Source organism: Choristoneura fumiferana, chromosome 23 (assembly GCF_025370935.1).
Source record: "Choristoneura fumiferana chromosome 23, NRCan_CFum_1, whole genome shotgun sequence".
In the NCBI taxonomy this organism is placed as follows: Eukaryota; Metazoa; Arthropoda; class Insecta; order Lepidoptera; family Tortricidae; genus Choristoneura; species Choristoneura fumiferana.
Genome location: NC_133494.1, coordinates 49,342 through 61,882, shown reverse-complemented (window position 1 = coordinate 61,882; position 12,541 = coordinate 49,342). Strand labels below are relative to the sequence as shown.

Sequence of the window (12,541 nt, the reverse complement as noted above, 5' to 3'; positions counted from 1 at the left end):
TTTGTACCCGTAAAGTAGCACCCTGTGGATGAACGTCCACCGGTTAAAATCTATGTGAGCTCCTCCGCTGATAGTGAACCCCTGATGATATGTGCCTAACAATGAGAAGCCGAAAGCAGTTGGTGTTGCGGTGTTCACTATCAGAACGGAGTTACAATGTCCAGGAAAAAGATTAAGCAGAATTACGATTTTATTATCTTTTTATTAAACAAAAGAGGGTAGGTAAATAAGCTGCTATGCAATAATAAAAATAGAAAGGCTAGCTTATTACGTCCAGAACAGGTTTAAGCACTAACTAGCAGCTACAGCTAAGCGTAGAATGTTCCGTGCACTATAACGGTAACACTTATTTATTTATTAATGCAAATTCCGCTTCTAATTGAAGCGGTGTACAATCACTGTAACAATTTATTTACGGAAGCGGTATCGAATGGAATTAAATAATGTTAAGCACAACCTAGTGTTTAAAATGAGCACTAACTTATAGCTAAGCACTGATTATAATACTTGTTCAACACTTACCCTATTGGGTGCGAGACGACACTTATATGATTTTACTTCACGAGTAAAATTTACAAATACGTCGGAAGGACGAATAAATTAAATAAAAGATTTAATAAATTTATGCTTGTGACAGCGCGTAAGACGACACGTAGCGGAACTAGTGAACGCAGCCGGCACAGGTTTGTCGCAACAAGGAGATAGCTCGTAAGTGCCCCAGCGCGGGCGCATCGAAATTCATCATTTAGAGTAACAAAAGGCGCGCTTTAGCCAATCAGCGCGTCTGTCTGGATCACGCCACTAAGTGGTTTATATTCGCGTAGACAAGTGTTAACGTTGTGTCGATTTAGTTAATATTGTTAAGTGTTGTTATTTTATAATTCTAGTTAGATTTAAGTTAAGTTATTTAAGTTTTGATATGTATAATAGTATTTTAATTAGTTCTAAGTTTTTGGTTTAGATTATAAGTGTTTTATTATTATTGTTTATTGTTAATAAACAATAAAATACAACGTTCTTTTACCCTTTTGTAGTAATAAGAGTAATAAATGTAAGTGCAACGTTACATTACCCCGCGCGTCACAAAAGGATTTTATTATGTATAAAGAAATAAAATCCGCATTTTAAGTTAAATTTACGTATTTATCCATTTAAACTTCAATATTTCATACTTCACGCACACACTTTAGCTATAGTAACCATATTAAAGGTTCCTAACGCGACCAGACAATTATTGAGGTTACTATTATTATATTTAATTGAATAGTGACCCGTACGAAAATGTTTAATACTAGATGGTAAAATGTGAGTAGGGGTAAGGTACGACACGTTTCATGCTATTTATGTTTATTTATTTAGGCCAATTAATTTTAAATCTTTTATGTGCCACTTGCCAATATTTTTTCTTGACATGTCTTCTAGCACATAGACTAATGGAGACTTCTTTTCTACAATGCGACATTTTATGTACTTAGGTGCTAGTTTCTTGCTAAAATACTTGTCTTTATTGCTCAGCACATACGCACGTTTCATTACAATGTCACCAACTTTAAATTCCATGGGCTTTCGACGAAGATTGTAATGAGCCGTGTTTTTGGTATGAGCATGCCATAATTTTGCCTGAACTTTGTTAAATATCTCAGAAAGACAACCCAGATTTTCAGCATAGATGTCACGTGGGAGGAACAATACGTCATCGCCCAAGTCATTATCTACATAATGTGTGCCACAGGTTACGATCTCTCTGCCGTATACCAAGAATGAAGGAGTAAAACCAGTCGCCTCATTCACCGAATTGTTAATGGCAAACTGTACCTTTGGAATGAAAGTGTCCCAAGTCCTATGGTCATCCTCGACATAAGTTGACAGGCAGGTAATAATTGTGCGATTGTAGCGTTCTACGACGTTGATTTGCGGCGTATATTTTGGTGTGAAAAAGATATTTGGAACGTTGTAATGTTTAAAAAATTATCCGTGACTTTACTGATAAACTGGCTACCGTTGTCTAAAAATATGGTCTGAGGTGTTCCATGCACGAGGAAAACTGAATCCTCTAGATATTTACACACGGCAGTGGAAGTAGCAGCTCGCAAAGGTGTAATTAAACAAAATTTGGAAAAACAGCAAGTTACGACTAGAATGTAGCTGTTTTGCTTTCTAGTTACTGGTAAGGGACCCATGAGGTCAATTGAAATTGTTTGAAATGGGCGGCTACAATGCTTAGGGCGTCCATTTCACCTAAGACTTGGTGGTTTGTGCTTTGTAAGAAAGACATTTGGAACATGAACCAACGAAATTTACGACGTCTTGGTGCATGCCTGGCCAGAAGTATCTCAACGCAAGACGACGATACGTTTTAAAAACGCCAAGATGTCCGGCTGTAGGCTCGGCGTGATTCTCGCTGATCACCTGGTCACGTAGCTCACACGGAACAACCTCTTTCCAAGAAAATTCTGAAGTTAAGTCAGTCAAGTCATGTTTGTTCTTGTTAGTTTGTAAAGAGAGTTGTTTTTATTAAAAATTTGGAAAATTTTGGGGTTTCGTCAGACAAGAATTGTAAATATTTTTATACCACGGATCAGTAGTTTTTGAGAAGTAGTTTGAAGTACTTATCGCACTAACTGGAACCGCTCTTGAAAGGGCATCTGGGATGACATTGTCAACTCCGCGGCGATGTTTCAGTTCGAAATGAAACGCGGACAATCTCACACCCCAGCGAGCCAGTCTACCGGTCGGGTTATTTAGAGACAGGAACCATTTTAGCGCACTATGATCTGTATAGACAGTGAAAGGCTTTCCGTTCTCTAAATAACACCGCCAATGCTCCAAAGCTATGACAACTGCCAACGTTTCACGCTCTGTGATGCTGTAATTCTTCTCTGCTGCTGACAACGACTTGCTCATGTAAGCTATTGGGTGCTCCTTACCGCCTACGATCTGGGTGAGCATAGCACCCACACCGTAGTTACTGGCATCGGTGTGCACCTCGAATGGCTTGTCGTAATCAGGGCAGGAAAGAACAGGAGCAGAAACCAAGCATTCTTTAAGTTTCTGGAATGCAGCATCGGCCTCCGAAGACCAGACAAACGGTGGTCCACCTTTTTTATTCGAAGTCAACTTATTAAGAGGGCCTGCTATAGTGCTGAAGTTGGGGACGAAACGACGATACCATGTAGCGGTCCCGAGAAAGCGCTTGATATCTTTGCGACAAGTAGGTGTCGGGTAATCAAGAATTGCTTGCACTTTTTCTGGATCGGTACGAAGTCCACAACTGTCAACAACATAGCCCAAGTACTTAAGCTGACTTCGAAAAAATTGGCATTTTTCTAGGTTGATAGTGAGGTTGGCCTGCTTTAATTTCTCCATCACGCGGAGTAAAAGGGAGACGTGGGAATTGAAGTCGTTCGAGACGATAATAATGTCATCGAGATACGCGAAGACTTTGAGATCGAATTCCCTAAAAAGCAGGTCAACCAATCTCTGTTGAGTTGCAGGTGCGTTGGTAAGTCCGAACGCGGTACGCTTAAAACGAAACGTGCCCCGTCCTGGAACGTAGAACGCCGTCTTGTCTCGATCTTCGGAAGCTATGGGAATTTGCCAAAACGCCTTGGACAAATCTATGCTAGAGAGGTAGCGAGCATCACGAAGGTTGTCCAAAATTTCGGACACGTAGGGCAAACTGTAGGCGTCGCGTTTTGTTACGGAGTTTAGCTTCCGGCTATCGAGGCAAAAACGAGGTTGACCATTTTTCTTGGTAACAATTAGTACCGGCGACGACCAAGCGCTTTCACATGGCTCGATTACGTCGAGACCTAGCATCTCGTCCACCTGTTCGACAAGAATGCGCTGTTTTTCAGGGGACATACGATAATAGCGTTGTCGAATAGGTAGGGCGTCTCCAGTATCAATTCGGTGAGTGATCAACTTAGTTTCACCTAAACCCTTGGATTCGGCAGAGATATCACGAAATTGAGCAATTATGTTATCTGCTAGTGATCTTTCTGAGATATTTAAATGGTCATAAGCCTGTATAAAAGAGCAGCGGTCCATATCAAGACTAGCGTTAGAAACGCTCATATTAGAAAAAGTAATACCAGTAAGGTGATTGGGAAAAATATTAAATTTGTGCCAAAAGTCGATACCTAATACGAGATCTATGTCAATATCCGGCACAACAAAAGCTTTAATGACATGAAAGTGTCTTCAAATTTTACAGGCAGATTCATATAGCCAATGCTTGTCATTAATTGTCCTCCTGCAGCTGTGACTGTGATAGGCTGTTCTTTTTGAACTGCTAGGCCGTGTTGTTCTAGGCTGCGATGCATATTATTGCCTACGATAGTGACGGCTGAGCCAGAATCAAGAAGACCTACAGAGATATATTGTAAATTTTAATAGACGCATACGGCCGAGGATCGTTTAAAGTTTGTTTCTGCAGAATTGTATTGATTTTATAGGAATTAAAATAAAATTTTATAGTTTGCAGCCATTTAGCCCAATCTTCGCTATCGAACTTACTATGATTTTCACAATTCTGCAGGTCTACTAGTTTTTTGATGGACCTGGGTTATTTTTATTACAATTGGGGCATTGTGGAGTTTTGACACCTTCGTGACCACAGACGAAACAAAATATTTTGTCCTTGTTAGCCTTACACTGACGTAAATTATGGGTGCTATCACGACATCGAGGACAAAATAATGGCTTAGGACCGGGGGGTGCATTGCATGTACATATTTACTATTATTACCGATTTTATTAGCATTAAAGTTGTTGTTAGGATAAGATTTATTTTTATTGTAATTGTTATTGTATGGATTTTGTGTATAATTTTGATTGGGCTACTAGTTTTATTTGTATTGTTGTGTTGTTAGGATAAGATTTATTTTTATTGTAATTATTATTATAGAAATTATTACCATAATTGATATTTGAATTATTTGCCTTATGTGATGAATGACCACTGTATGCAAATTCTGGCGCCATGGTATCAGATGTTCTTTTAGGAGGTTCACGAAAACCAGCAAGACGTGCCTGAATGTTCTCGTAGTTACGGCATAAGGATCTCAAGGTGTCAATATCAGGAATATCTGTGGCTGAAGCTAAAGTGCTCGCGTAGCATGGCCTAATGTTATGTAGCAATATTTCTAATTTATCCTTGCTAGGTAACGTCTCTGATAGACGCGCGAACAACCCTGACATTATCGACAAATAAATGGTTATATTTTCTGATTCACCCTGAGTCCTGGCACGTATCTCCGAGAGCAGCCGATAGTCATAACCTGCTTGATCAAAGTCTTTCCTAAGACGCGCAACCAATGAATCCCAATCCAACACCTGATCTTGGTCTTGGATACCACGGTACCAATGCAACGCGTCACCAGTAAAGATCTCTGTAGCAAATGAAAGCAGCTTAGATGAAGAGATATTCCTGGCTTTGCTAAATTCATTAATGCGCTGAATAAAAGAGCGCACGCACGACTTTCCGTCAAACCTAATTCTGGTGAGCTCACCAACTACGCCACGGTCGCAAGACACATTAATATTTAAAGGCGGCACAGCTGACTGCTGCTCAGTTGAATTAGTATCAACAGGAGCAATTAGCCTATCAACGACAGTGGTGTCCTTAACGGAATTAAAACGGTCGTACAGTGTTTGAAACTCCTTTACACAGGTTTCATGTGCATTATGCGTCTTGGCATCAATAATCAGCCGATTAAGTCGGTGATAAAGGTGATGTAAATAATTCTGAACGCGCAGTAATGCATTTCTGTCCAAAGGAGAGTCAAGAAAAGATTTGACTTTAGCGAGTACGTCAGTAATGCCCCTTAAGTCATCATTTACATCAAGGGAACTTTCCAATATGTCCTCGGAAGGAAATAGAGGGCCTAATTTGGCAATTTGCTTCCGTAAGTCCTGGACAGTAGCAGCAGGAGTACTGCCCCTAATTTGCACTTCATACTCCAACTCTGATTTTTGCAACGATAAAAATTTGACTGGATGTGCCATACTAATTTACTAATAATTGAAGTAATAATAATAATATTTCGCGAATAATTAATTAAACAATTGAATGCACCGCAATGAAGAAAGTGTTGAACAAGATTAACTAATCTACTCCGTTCTGTTACAAAGCAGACTACAAATAACGTTATGGTTGATGAAATAAAGCAAAATAAAAATAAAAAACAACAATCACCAAAACAAAAAAAACAAGCGTTAAAACAATTGCAACTTATGTGTAACACTTTATAAGATTAGTTCACAATTAATAAATATTAAATAAACTTAACACTTTTGTACGCGATTGTAACTCGAGTAACCGGTTTTGTGCTTAAGTCGCAGTTAGCACGTACAGAGTGTTTATATTTTAAATGTTTACGATTACAATCAATAAAATTTTGACACAATATTTCTGAGAATATTTTATGGAAAAAAAAAATTATTATAAAAAAAAATACAAGCGTACACTTAAGTTGCAGGCAACCAAAAATAAAAAGAAAAATAACGTTTCACACAAAAATAAAACAACACAAAACACACAACTACTTCTACGGAGCAAAACCAGACCTTACTAAAACCACGTTTGAGGCGCCAGTGTGACGTTCGGGCCCAGGACGTGGTTTATGTTTATAAATAAAAACAACCGAAGTCAACAACAAGTAAAGAAAATATTTATTAATAAAAATAAGGTCGTGGGAGTCTATGCCCGACTGGTTTTGCCGCCGTAGATCGGTACTCCCCTGAGTGGTGGTGAAGGCAGCGGTCGGTGGAGTGTGCTGATGTGGTACGGCTCGGGGAGCAGCAGGTGAAGCGTGTTTTCGCAGATAAGCGACGAATCCGGGATTTATTTGTACCCGTAAAGTAGCACCCTGTGGATGAACGTCCACCGGTTAAAATCTATGTGAGCTCCTCCGCTGATAGTGAACCCCTGATGATATGTGCCTAACAATGAGAAGCCGAAAGCAGTTGGTGTTGCGGTGTTCACTATCAGAACGGAGTTACAATGTCCAGGAAAAAGATTAAGCAGAATTACGATTTTATATATTCTTTTTATTAAACAAAAGAGGGTAGGTAAATAAGCTGCTATGCAATAATAAAAATAGAAAGGCTAGCTTATTACGTCCAGAACAGGTTTAAGCACTAACTAGCAGCTACAGCTAAGCGTAGAATGTTCCGTGCACTATAACGGTAACACTTATTTATTTATTAATGCAAATTCCGCTTCTAATTGAAGCGGTGTACAATCACTGTAACAATTTATTTACGGAAGCGGTATCGAATGGAATTAAATAATGTTAAGCACAACCTAGTGTTTAAAATGAGCACTAACTTATAGCTAAGCACTGATTATAATACTTGTTCAACACTTACCCTATTGGGGTGCGAGACGACACTTATATGATTTTACTTCACGAGTAAAATTTACAAATACGTCGGAAGGACGAATAAATTAAATAAAAGATTTTAATAAATTTATGCTTGTGACAGCGCGTAAGACGACACGTAGCGGAACTAGTGAACGCAGCCGGCACAGGTTTGTCGCAACAAGGAGATAGCTCGTAAGTGCCCCAGCGCGGGCGCATCGAAATTCATCATTTAGAGTAACAAAAGGCGCGCTTTAGCCAATCAGCGCGTCTGTCTGGATCACGCCACTAAGTGGTTTATATTCGCGTAGACAAGTGTTAACGTTGTGTCGATTTAGTTAATATTGTTAAGTGTTGTTATTTTATAATTCTAGTTAGATTTAAGTTAAGTTATTTAAGTTTTGATATGTATAATAGTATTTTAATTAGTTCTAAGTTTTTGGTTTAGATTATAAGTGTTTTATTATTATTGTTTATTGTTAATAAACAATAAAATACAACGTTCTTTTACCCTTTTGTAGTAATAAGAGTAATAAATGTAAGTGCAACGTTACATAATCTATTATAGTCCTATACAAGATCAAACAGTCTTGGACAGCTTTAAGTTGCTAACAGAAATTAGCTTAGTTAAGGCACTCGCTGCGTGTGACGGCGCCATTATAATGACAATATTAGAATTGACAAAGCACTTATTACTGGAGATGTGCTTGTGCTTGCGTTGGTTATTTAGTTTTTTATGCGGAGGGAAGGCGGGTTAAATTACATGAAAAAGCATTTTTTCCAACTCAAACGTAGCTGTTTCGCACGACTTGGCCACTACTTGGCGGAGGAGCAAGACAGATATTCCATTTATTTATTTTTTCATCTAAATGCGTCAAGCCGTTTTAGCTTGAAGAAGTAATAAACATACACACACACGCACACACACAAACTTTCGCATTTATAATAGAAATTAGGATGAAAGTTACCTACTCTTTGATTTTGGTTCCCTCGGCTTTGTACGAAAATACGCTTTTAAAGGGACGTATCCTTTGATCGCGTGACAAACACTAGATTATTTTATCCTCTTGAGGTACGGAATCTAAAACAGTCGCAAATTATTCGATGCGCATGTTTGCAGCTTGAAGAAAAAAGTTTTCCATAAAGAAACTCTGCATTGTACAGATTTAATCTTCAAATAACAGTAAATCGTAAATGTTTATTTGTTCTCTGGTAGCATTAATAACGCATTCTTACTTTATTAAAAGGAAAGCTATCCGCGACCAAGCTGTAACATAGACAAAGAGTCATAACTACCGACAATTTCTTATGAACATATCTCCTTTTGGTTATTGCGGGTACAACGCGCGCTTATGCTTGAAACGACGTATCTTTAATACACGAGTTGTTAACTTACGATGTTTTGGCAGGCATTAGGATATTACACATCTTCAGAACGTTATGTGGCTATAAAACATCGTTACATTTACATTTCGCAGTCGTAACACGGGCAATTTAATCGTAATAATAAAGTTAATGGAAAATAACGAAACCCTTACGTGTTTCCGTAGCATATGGGCACAGATTACAAAATAGTTTCATCGTAATAGATTCGACCCTTTGAAATAGAAATAAATAGAAATAGAAACGTTTATTCGCTAATTCGCAAATAACATATTATAAGTAAGTACACAAAATAAAACAAGTATAAAATAAATATTAACGACAGTATTTGCGAAATCGCGAAACGGTCTTAGCTCAGCATAGTGTTGGCCGTAGAGGCCAACGCTGGTCTTCCGCTGAGACCGCTTGGCGACTTCACGGAAGGCGACATAAATTCAAAAGTAAATCTAAAAAGAAACAAATAGAAAGTAATATAATTTAAATAAAATAATAACAATAATGAAAACAAACAGAACGCAAAACCAGACAAAAGACACGTGCACAATAATAAGTTATATAAACATCACAGTAAAAGAAAGAGTCGACACACCACTCAACCATCCATAGACCACAGACGTCGATATGCACAATCTGCCAACTGTCATGTCATATCTCATCTGTGGCCTATGCCGAATGTCAGTGTCACTGAACAGACTGGCTACTGCTTTAGATAGGTACTGTGCTTGACTAACCTTAAAAACTAATATTTAAAGACAAAAGACAAGTGTTAATAAATACTTGAAACAAATTAAAAAATAAGACTCAAAAGCCGTTAAGTGTCTGCACCTAACATCATTCAAAGGCTCATGACTTCAAAAACAGCTACATCCGCTCCGATGCAAATGGGACAAAACTCGAGGTATGTACCTATTCCATTTGAGGCAAGAATTCGATTAACAAAACATACTCAGATTGCACTCGTTATCATGGCTCTACATCTCCTGAATCATTTGGTGTTCAAACATCATTTTTTTTAGCTTTAATTTAAAATTTTGTATGCATTTTAGGTCTCGGATTGGGGGCAGAATATTGTTCCAGCATTTCGTGGCTGCATACCTGAAACTGTCACGAAAAGCAGCTGTTTTGTGGCGAGGCATAAGCAGTTGTGTGGCACGCTTCCGCTCTCCACTTGACCTCAGGCAAGACGATAATATGAGTTTGTTTACAAGATGCATTGGAGCTCTGTGCTTAAGTACGTCAAAAAGTAAACAAGCCAAATGAAGTTTACGTCGGTGATGCATTTTGAGCATTATGTGTTTATTTAGAAAAGGAGTTACATGAGCCCTTAACGGAATATTAAAACAGAAGCGTGAACAGGCATTTTGGACTCTCTGGATTAGTTTTTTAGTTTTTGCCAGCAAACGCGGTCCATACACCACATCCATGTAATTTAATTTTGTGTTTGGTAGCCGCTATATTTACCTAACAGCCCGCTCACGGGTGTATATTTAAATAACAGCAATTATGTTACTGCCACTTCGCATATAAAAGAAATGCATATTATGTGCTCAATCAGTCTAAGAACGAAATTTATTTTCTGCGAATACATTAATCGGTTTACATCACGTTTACATAAGTAATATGTAAGTGCATCTTATTTATAAAATTGTATAAAAAACCGGCCAAGAGCGTGTCGGACACTCCCAAAATAGGGTTCCGTAGCCATTACGAAAAAATTAAGTAATATTTTTCTAAGGATTTCGTATTTTATACGGAATCTTCCAAGTTTAGGTATATTTTATACCTTAGGCTGCTATTTACTTTTAAACTACTAATAATTCTAAAGCAAACTTAGCCGTTATAGCTTTCCTTGAAAGTTTGATATACTTACTACCATCCTGAATTTTTCCAAATTTTTCCACCTAACAGTTTAGATTTTAGAGGGGGGGGGGACGCTCGATTTTAATGAAAATTTGCACTTTAAAGTTGAATGTTTCGCAAACATAGCACTGAATAATGGTTTTAGAATACCTATCCTACCCCACACTATATGGATGGATGGGAAACAAAAAATCACCCCCACTTTACGTCTATGGGAGGTACCCTAAAAAATTTTTTTTTATTTTTTTATTGTACCATTTTGTCGGCATAGTTTACATATTTATCCGTGCAAAATTATAGCTTTCTAGCATTGCTAGTCCCTGAGCAAAGCCGCGGACGGACAGACAGACATGGCGAACCTACAAGGGTTCCGTTTTTGCCATTTTGTCTCCGGAACCCTAATTATCTTATGCCTTTTGATTATATAACGATATATCAAATGTTAGAACGCATTTAGTTCAATATACCCAATCCGCTTGAACCCTTCGGGTCTGGAATTTAAAAAAAGTATAAGTACATTGTTTAAATAGCCTCTAAAACGTAGGTACATCTTTAACTATGTTACATTATACTATTCTGCTTCCATAATAAAAAAAACCCTAAAACAAAGCGTAGAAATTCACTTTAGAATGCCTGGTTTCATTGTCTCTCTCTCTCTCTCATTGTCTGAGGACAAAAGGAAACCTACCACATTTTCGTACACAAAACCTCTGTCGCGATGAAAATTATGATTTAAACAAAACCGCAGCATCAAAATGTGGATCGTTAAAGGCTTCGAGACAAAAAATATGTTATAGTATAAAACCAGTAGGACATCTTGTAATAGGTAAGTCGGGGCAAGCGGGGGTAAGCGCGCCTACCATTAAAATATCGAAAGTATTGATCTTAGAAAGGTCTTAGGTGCGTCGTTGTAAGTGTCGTTATTATAGTTATAATACTTTTCGATATTTAAATGGTGACGCGGTTTCCCCCTGCGGTGCGGTTGCCCCGACTTACCTTATATTAAATTAAACGTCGCGTTTGTGCTTTGGACGCGTGGGTTCAGTTCCCATCCTCGTCGCCAATTTGTAATATATCAAATTAAACGTCGCAATTAATAAATGGACTTTATTTCCATAGGACACAATTACAAGGCACGTGTTAATCCGCATATTGCAAGAGAGTGAGGGAGAGCATCGAGAAAGAGCGGAACAGCAAAGATAAGTCCTACTATAATAATAATAAATAAATAAATATCACGGGACAATTCACACAATTAACCTAGTCCCAAAGTAAGCTTAGCAAAGCTTGTGTTATGGTACTAAGCAACGGATAAAATATAATTAATTATATAGATAGATACATACTTAAATACATATTAAACCCAAGACCGAGAACAAACATTCGTATTTTTCATACAAATATCTGCCCCGACGCGGGAAATCGAACCCGGGACCTCAAGCTTCGTAGTCAGGTTCTCTAACCACTAGGCCATCTGGTCGTCTACTATAGTTTATAATACATCTACAACTCTGAGTGTTGGGTATACTTTGAGGCGCTTTTTGTCCGTATACGGTCACCACAGTCATGAAGCTTAAGGCGTATCGGAAATATCTAACAAGTTCGTTAATTATAAAGTTTTCTTAGTTTGGGGCTAGGTCAATTATTATTATTATTATTAATTACCGCGGTCGAGTAACTATAATATAGTTACTGGCACTTGAGGTATCCCATCTTAGGCCTCTAGGTTGGCAACGCATCTGCAATACCCTGGTGTTGCAGATGTTTAAGGGCGGTGGTGATCTCTTACCAACACGAGACCTCGCTTATTTGCCATCCAGTTCGAATAAAAAAAACATTTATAAGTGACTGGCTTTTGTCCGCGGCTTCATCCGCCAAGTATACGACTACGTTTATCGCTATCCGCGTGGATCCTAAAATAGCAATATATT

The 12,541-nt window shown here is 38.1% G+C and overlaps 1 protein-coding gene across 1 annotated transcript; it reads right to left on the bottom strand.

Annotated features, from left to right (window-relative positions):
• Positions 1 to 4,806: 4,806 nt before the first annotated feature.
• Positions 4,807 to 7,858, bottom strand: LOC141441160 (uncharacterized). Its single transcript, XM_074105837.1, has 2 exons — positions 7,375 to 7,858; positions 4,807 to 6,872 (listed from the first exon to the last, which is right to left on the bottom strand). Exon 2 carries the CDS (start codon positions 6,007 to 6,009, stop codon positions 4,807 to 4,809), a length of 1,203 nt encoding a protein of 400 aa, XP_073961938.1. The 5' UTR covers positions 6,010 to 6,872; positions 7,375 to 7,858.
• Between the last annotated feature and the right edge of the window lie 4,683 nt (positions 7,859 to 12,541).

Bases quoted from the DNA above. Each gene is read 5' to 3' on its own strand.
- LOC141441160 (XM_074105837.1), bottom strand. From the start codon at position 6,009: ATGGCACATCCAGTCAAATTTTTATCGTTGCAAAAATCAGAGTTGGAG.